General features: G+C 45.0%; 1 protein-coding gene across 2 annotated transcripts in view; it reads right to left on the bottom strand.

Moving 5' to 3' along the window:
* The window catches only part of LOC143300644 (short transient receptor potential channel 7-like), a 326,126-nt gene extending 320,548 nt beyond the window's left edge, over positions 1–5,578 (bottom strand). For both annotated transcript variants that reach the window (XM_076614460.1, XM_076614461.1), the window contains exon 1: positions 4,186–5,578. In XM_076614460.1, the coding sequence (XP_076470575.1) occupies positions 4,186–4,243 (58 nt within the window). In that variant the 5' untranslated portion in view covers positions 4,244–5,578. The remainder of the gene's footprint in view (positions 1–4,185) is intronic.
* Between the last annotated feature and the right edge of the window lie 1,356 nt (positions 5,579–6,934).

Below are 6,934 nucleotides of genomic sequence, written 5' to 3'. Positions count from 1 at the left end.
AGGACGGAGACCTACCCAGTACTAGGCCTACACTACATCACCAAGCACCACAAAAGGTGAGCAGCGAAAATGCCAATTTTTATGTTGGACGTTGTGGATTTGAACTCACAACATTCGGACTGCGAGTTCGGCGCTCTACCGACAGAGTTAGTCGGGGCCATGAAAAGGAGGAAAAGAGTGCGCTGCTGACACAAGGTAAAGAAGAGCTGAAAGCGGATGGTGTAGAAAAGCGGAAGTTATTTGTCGGATCAGGACCCTCGCCATTGATGACCAGCAGATTTCTTTCTGAGAACGGGAGTGAGCCTTAAGTATTATCATCTCTGTGCGTCATTTGTTTTACGTCATGTTTTATTGTCGTCAGTAGGTTTGATGCCCATGACCGCTGTCGCTGGAGGATGCAGTGCTCTAGTGGCATAAAGACGTTTGAAAACAATAGAACGCTGGCCATTAAGGAGAAGCGTGAGCGAAGGAAGCAGGGCTCAACTTCTGGAGACGTTTTCCCTTGCAACACTTGTGGGAAGTGCTGCGCATCCAGAATCGGCCTCTTCTCCCATATGAGGACACACACTGACAGATAAGCCTGCCTGCCGCGGGAGACTCCATCATCAGGTTTGACGTAATGTGACGAGTGGCGTTCTTCTGTGTATGTCGTATTATAAGGGGAGCAGAAAAAAATATAAACGCTTGATCAGTCATTGCTGGCTCCTGTCTTTAGACAGACACAGCTGATCACTCCCTGCTGGTTTAACTTTGTGGATTTCCACATCTGCTTCTTTGATGGTTCGTCAGTGTAGAAACAAATGCTCGGACTTCGTAAATGTTTCATATTGTTATAATCAAACACTTGCAGCTCAACTATCATTAATAAATTTTCATATGTATGTTTTGAAACTACTGAGTACTTGCTAATTTAACGTTTGCTTTAATTTTAACTAAATAATATATATATTTATTGTAAAATCACGAAAGTCTGTAAAATTTGGCAGTCGAAGAGGCTGTTTTCAGGAATTGACCTAAATGACGAAATGAGTAGCACTGTGATACGATCGTTTAAAATTTAAGTTAAATCACCGCGGGTGAAAAGGCATTAAATCAAAGAAATAAAGAATGGAGAAAAAAATGAATAAAAGAAATAAAAATGAATCATTCATTATTTCTGGAGAACAACAACGTCAATGCCCGAGAGGCCTTCGGTGTCGTCAACATGAAAGAAAGAAAAGGGAGGTTATCTCCCATGAACAGTCTCAAGAGTTGAAGGGCATGCAGAGTAGTGTAAACAAAATTAACATAATAGATAAATGAATAGATATTCGTTTCCATTTAGTTTGCCGTTGACGAAAATTATGGAAATCTGAATCTTTTCAACGATCTTTTTGACGGGGGGTTGTATCAGAGCAGTCTGTCAGAGGTTATAATTCCTGCATGTACAGTGAAACACCGCCTTTTTAGATCATTGTACTAATCATACAAGAACCGTACTTTCAAACTGCGCGAGTGAATTATTTACAACCATAACAACACCACGAAACGCATAAATTGGCCTGGCATCAGTCAGTGTTTTCCTAAAGCACAGGGACTCTTTTACCGTGTGTTAATGATACAGTCATCGTGAAGTACCAAGACTTTTATCGTATGTTGATGGCAGTGACCCTTAAGCACCAAGACTTTTATTGCATGTTAATGACACAAATACCATGAAGCACCAGACTTTTATCGTGTGTTAATGATACAGCACGAATTACTCAATTTGGGGCTGGCATGATCGAGGAAAAAAAACAAAAATGGGAAGAACCAGTTTTATACTCGCATTTGTTGCATGCAAAATATAATTTCGTGATGACAAACCAGAGTTAGACACACAGGGGAAGAAGACATTGAAACAAACAGAAGGGACATAAACACTTGAGACAGACAGATGGGACACACGACTGAGACAGAAAGACACACAGAAGAGACAGAAAGACTGAGACACTGACAGATAAAGAGCAAGACAAACCAACAGAGACCAACGTACAGACTGAAGAGACCGAAAGACTGAGACACAGACAGACGAAGAGCTAGACAAACCAACAGAGACCAACGTACACACAGAAGAGACAGAATGACTGAAACACAAAGAGCTAGACAAGCCAACAGAGACAGACGGACAGACAGAAAGACTGAGACACAGACAGACAGACGAAGAGCGAGACAAAGCAACAACACACACACACACACACACACACACACACACACACACACACACACACACACACACACAAATATAGGGCAGGAGTCTTGGGGGTTTGGCTGGCTCACAGAACAACGAGCGGAACCATGACTTGAACTGATCGAGAGGACGCGTCCATTTCCCCACCCGCCCTTGCCCATGGGAGCCACGACATGCGGCGAAGAGTTATTTCCCATCTGGCCAGCTGGAGTCGGGGGGGGAGGGGGGGGGGCGGGGGGGTGGCCATGGGGGAGGTGGAAGTGGGGTCAGGGAAGGTGAGAAGGGTGGGAGAGTGCTGAGGGGGAGGGGAGAGAATGGGTGAGGAGAAGGGCGAGCCGCAGGTGGTCATTTCATGAAGATGCTCTCCCTTCGTTAAGTTGGCGAGGGCGTGTTTGTCTAAGGTGATAGCATCAGTGTGTGTGTGTGTGTGTGTGTGTGTGTGTGTGTGTGTGCAGTGGTTTTGAGTGTGCGCGCGCGCGTGTGTGTTGCGTGTGTGTGTGTATGTGTGTAAGAGTGTGTGTGATAGAGAGGGAAGTGAGTGTGTGTTTGTGAGAGAAGTGTGTTTTGCTGTGCAGTGTTGAGCGTGTGTGTGAGTATGTAAGACAGGGGGTTTGGGAGGGAGAGAAAGAGAAAGAGAGAGAATGTGTGTGTATGCGTTTGTGAGAGAGACACTTAACACTTTAACATTTTATTGACATTCAGTGCAAAGTTCTCATGTCATGGCGGTGCGCGTTTTTTTTTCCGACGAAGTCTCAAATGAGATACTGAGAGAGAGAGAGAGAGAGAGACTTGTGCAGTGTCTCATAGTGTAGTATACTCTGTGTGTGTGTTCGTGTGCGTGTGTGTGCATGTGTGTGTGCAGTGTGTGAGAAGTGTGCAGTGTGTGAGAAGTGTGTGTGTGCACGCGCACGCGCGCAGTGACTGTGTGCGCGTGCTGAATGCGTGTGTTTGAGTGTGCGTACGTTCAGTGCATAGTGCGCGCGCTGGTGCGTGTCATACAACTGATTTTGTCACACTACACCCGTATTGTCATATTGTGTAAACCAGAACCCCTGTCGCATGCCTTGTATTGCGTAAACAAAAACCCCACTGCGGGTCCCTTATCTGCCGAAATGGAAAATAAACAGTTCTAACGAAGTGGAACACCGCCCAGAGGTCTAACACTGACACACCCTAACAACGATGCAATGACGGATATAAAAAAAAAAAAATATATATATATATATATATATATGATAACAAAATAAAACAATATAAAAAAAAACCCACATAATTAACTCCCGAAGGGGATGGGCGAGAGGACAGGTACTAATCTGTGGTCGCGGGAGGAGAACACATAGGTAAACATAATAACGTACGTATGATAGTCAGTCGTGTTCGACTATGAGCATCAGAACAGCAAAGGAAATAACTGCTGTCCCGACTATCTGGGCTAGACTTTGTTTTATAGTGGAGAGAGTGTCTTGTATACAGCAACTACTGATGCAGATACACGAGATTAGCTTCTTGAAATCAACGTGTTCGTGTATACTATGTCCATGCTGGACACACACGCGTGTTTGGTTTGTGTATATATGCATGGCTACACGGAAACATGGGTCATACATACTATTTCTACACTGAAAGCAAAAACGAATACGGGTGCACGTGGATACATGTTGCCACGAAGAGTAAGAGCGAGCACACACACACACACACACACACACGCGCGCGCGCGCGCGCGCGCGCGCAAGGAGAAAGAGAGAGAAGAGACAAAAAATCAGTCTAAAACAGAAAGAGGTTTTGACAAACAAGGGAGTAAGAAAAGGCTTAGACAGAGCACAGACAAACCCATTGACATATCTATCTATAGGTTCGTGAGACAAACCACACATACAGACACGCAGACAGACAGACAGACGAACATTACACACACAACACCCCCACCGACGCAAAACACTCGGCCACCAACACAAGAAACACAAATCATCACTTACGTTTCTTAAAACGTACACGTTGAGCTCTGCCCACCGACAGTTCTCCCGGAGTAAACATGGTGCTGCAGTACACAATCCTTCACGGGCGATCTCTCCGCTGAACACTCCACAAAGTGAACACTCGAAACCTGCCAATTCCGTTCACATGCACACACAGAGAGCAATCCTTTGCTACAGTTATTCTTTGTGTTCTGAAAGTGAAAACAGTTGTCCGGTATCACTTCGAGTCTTCTTTCTGCACACTCTTGCGTAAGCCTGCTGAGTTTTCGTCGATTTTAAAAGGCGATAATATCAAGTTCACAGACTCAGCGTGCGTGTGATACCAGTTTACAGGCTTTACACCATTGGCCACATAGATGTTTCTTCCCTCACGCTCTCACCTGTGCGTGAAATGTATCACTCTGGTAAAACACTGTGCATGTGTGTGTTCACAACGGTTCTTATCTCCCGTCATTTCGGTCTGGTTCCAGTCTCCTTTCTTATTCTCTGACATAAGCACGCAAGATTATACGCTATTCTCTAACATAAGCGCGCAAGATTACACGCTGAAAGGAACAAAAAGTAATCTGACGACACAATACGAAGCCCAGCGACACCTTCACACGCTTCTATCATTCTGTGCTTTAGGTGTCAAGATTTAGCGACAACAGGAGTTGGAGATTTTCGTGACTGTCAGTAAACACATCACCTGGTTTTTCTCACTCCTTCATGCACGTGTTGGGGTATCACAAGCACTCATCAGAAAGGGTCTGTTCGGCTGGCAGTCTTCAGCAATTCAGTTTGTTCGGCCGCAGCAGAACTGGTAAAACGTTGGCTGCTTTGCATTCGGTAGTGATGATGATGATGGTGGTGGCGGTGGTGGTGATGATGATGATGATGGTGGTAGTGGTGGTGGTGGTAACGGATAGTGGCGGTGAAGGTGGCAGGGTCTCTCTCACTCTTTGACACAGTTCTGTGAATTCGGAGACGCTGACATCATTGGGAGATAAAAAAAAAATAAATTAAAAAAAGGAAGAAAATTTAAAAAAGGTCGTCTGAAGTATCAATCTTAAAGTCCGTGGAATGGTTGTCCTTTTCTTTCTTTTTTTTTTTTTCTTTTTTTTTTAACCCACTTCTAGACAACTAACCACTAGAGCTCCGTGCGTGTGATTTTGTTTTCCCCCCAATTGTCACTCAAACGCCTAGGAACAGATCGGTATCTGGCAGAGGTTTATATCCAGTCTCCAGTTGTTAGTCGTTGGCCCGCCGAGCGTTGGGAGTTTGCAAGCCATGTATTTCAATCCCCCCCGCCCTCTCTGCCGCCTCCCGCAATCACGTTGTCATTCTTCACGCTTGTCAGGCAGCCGACAGCTTGTTACTCCCTGCCCCTCCCCCCCCTCCCCACCCTCTAGACAGCTTCGTTCGTTTTGTCGAGCGATGTGAAAATGAATGGGGTCTGCTGATGTCGTCGTTGGTTGTTGTTGTTGTTGTTGTTGTTGTTTTTATCAGTCACGTGGAAAACATGTCATTTGATTTATGCGCGTTGTTTAGACATCCATATTCCATATCCTCTGTGGGCGTTCCAATCTGCCAAAGAAAAATCAAATGCAATGAAATGTAAACTAAGAGAAAAACAGAAGGGCAGGAGCAAAAAGGGTGAGAGAGAGATGAGGGCTGGTGGGGGGGGAGGGGAGTGACTTGGAGGAGGAAGAAAGAGAGGAAGGGGGTAGCGAGAGAAACATGTGCACGGGGGGAAAGCGAGAAAGAATGAGGAAGCAGATTAAGAGAGAACAAAAAGATATATTAAAGAGAGGGACATACAGACATAGAAAGAGGGGAGGGAGGGAGGATGACAGAAAAAGACATACAGAAAACCGAAATATATATATATACATAATTATACATATATACATACATACACACGCACATATATATATATATATATATATATATATAGAGAGAGAGAGAGAGAGAGAGAGAGGGGGGGGGGTAGATAGATAGACAGATAGATACAGATATAGGTCTACACAAAGCGAGGGACAGACATGCAGACAAAGAGAGAGGGGAAGGAGGGAGGAAGGCAGAGAAAGAGAAACACACAGACACAGTTATCTCGCCGAATGTCGTATTCCTTTCCCCCTCATCCTCTCTCGGCGGTCGACTCTAACAAAAGAGAACTGGTTTCACTATGCGTGTGATATTTTTCACTCTGTGTGTGTGACATTTTCGCTGTTCTTCTCCAGTGTCAGCAAGATATTCCCTGCCTCACAACTCCTGTCCATTTGGTGATTTGGAACTCCACCCTTCTGCCGTTCACCTGGCACCTGTTTAATCATGGTTTGTGTCACGTGTCATGTCACTCTACATATAGTAACAGATCGGAAAAAAAAACATTTGAGAATAGTGGGTTGACTCTTTGAGATATCATTTTGCTGCACGAGAGAGAGAGAGAGAGAGAGAGAGAGAGAACGTGTGTGTGTGTGCGTGTGTGTGTGTGTGTGTGTGTGTGTGTGTGTGTGTGTGTGCGAGTGTGTGTGTGTGCGTGTGTGTGTATGTGTGTGTGCGTGTGTGTGTGGTGTATTTTCTGTGTGCGTATGCGTGTGTGTGTGTGCGCGCGCGCGTGCTTGTGTGTGTGTGTGTGTGTGGTGTATTTTTTGTGTGCGTGTGTGTGTGTGCGCGTGCGTGCTTGTGTGGGTTGGGGAGATGCTTGTACTGTGGAGAGTTCCTCAAAAACTTATACCTCTATGGACACTAAACTTTGCTAAAGACA

The sequence above is a fragment of the Babylonia areolata genome, chromosome 26 (genome assembly GCF_041734735.1).
Source record: "Babylonia areolata isolate BAREFJ2019XMU chromosome 26, ASM4173473v1, whole genome shotgun sequence".
Lineage (NCBI taxonomy): Eukaryota > Metazoa > Mollusca > Gastropoda > Neogastropoda > Buccinidae > Babylonia > Babylonia areolata.
The sequence above is the reverse complement of the archived record's forward strand: the minus strand, read 5'-3'. Positions and strand labels throughout refer to the sequence as shown.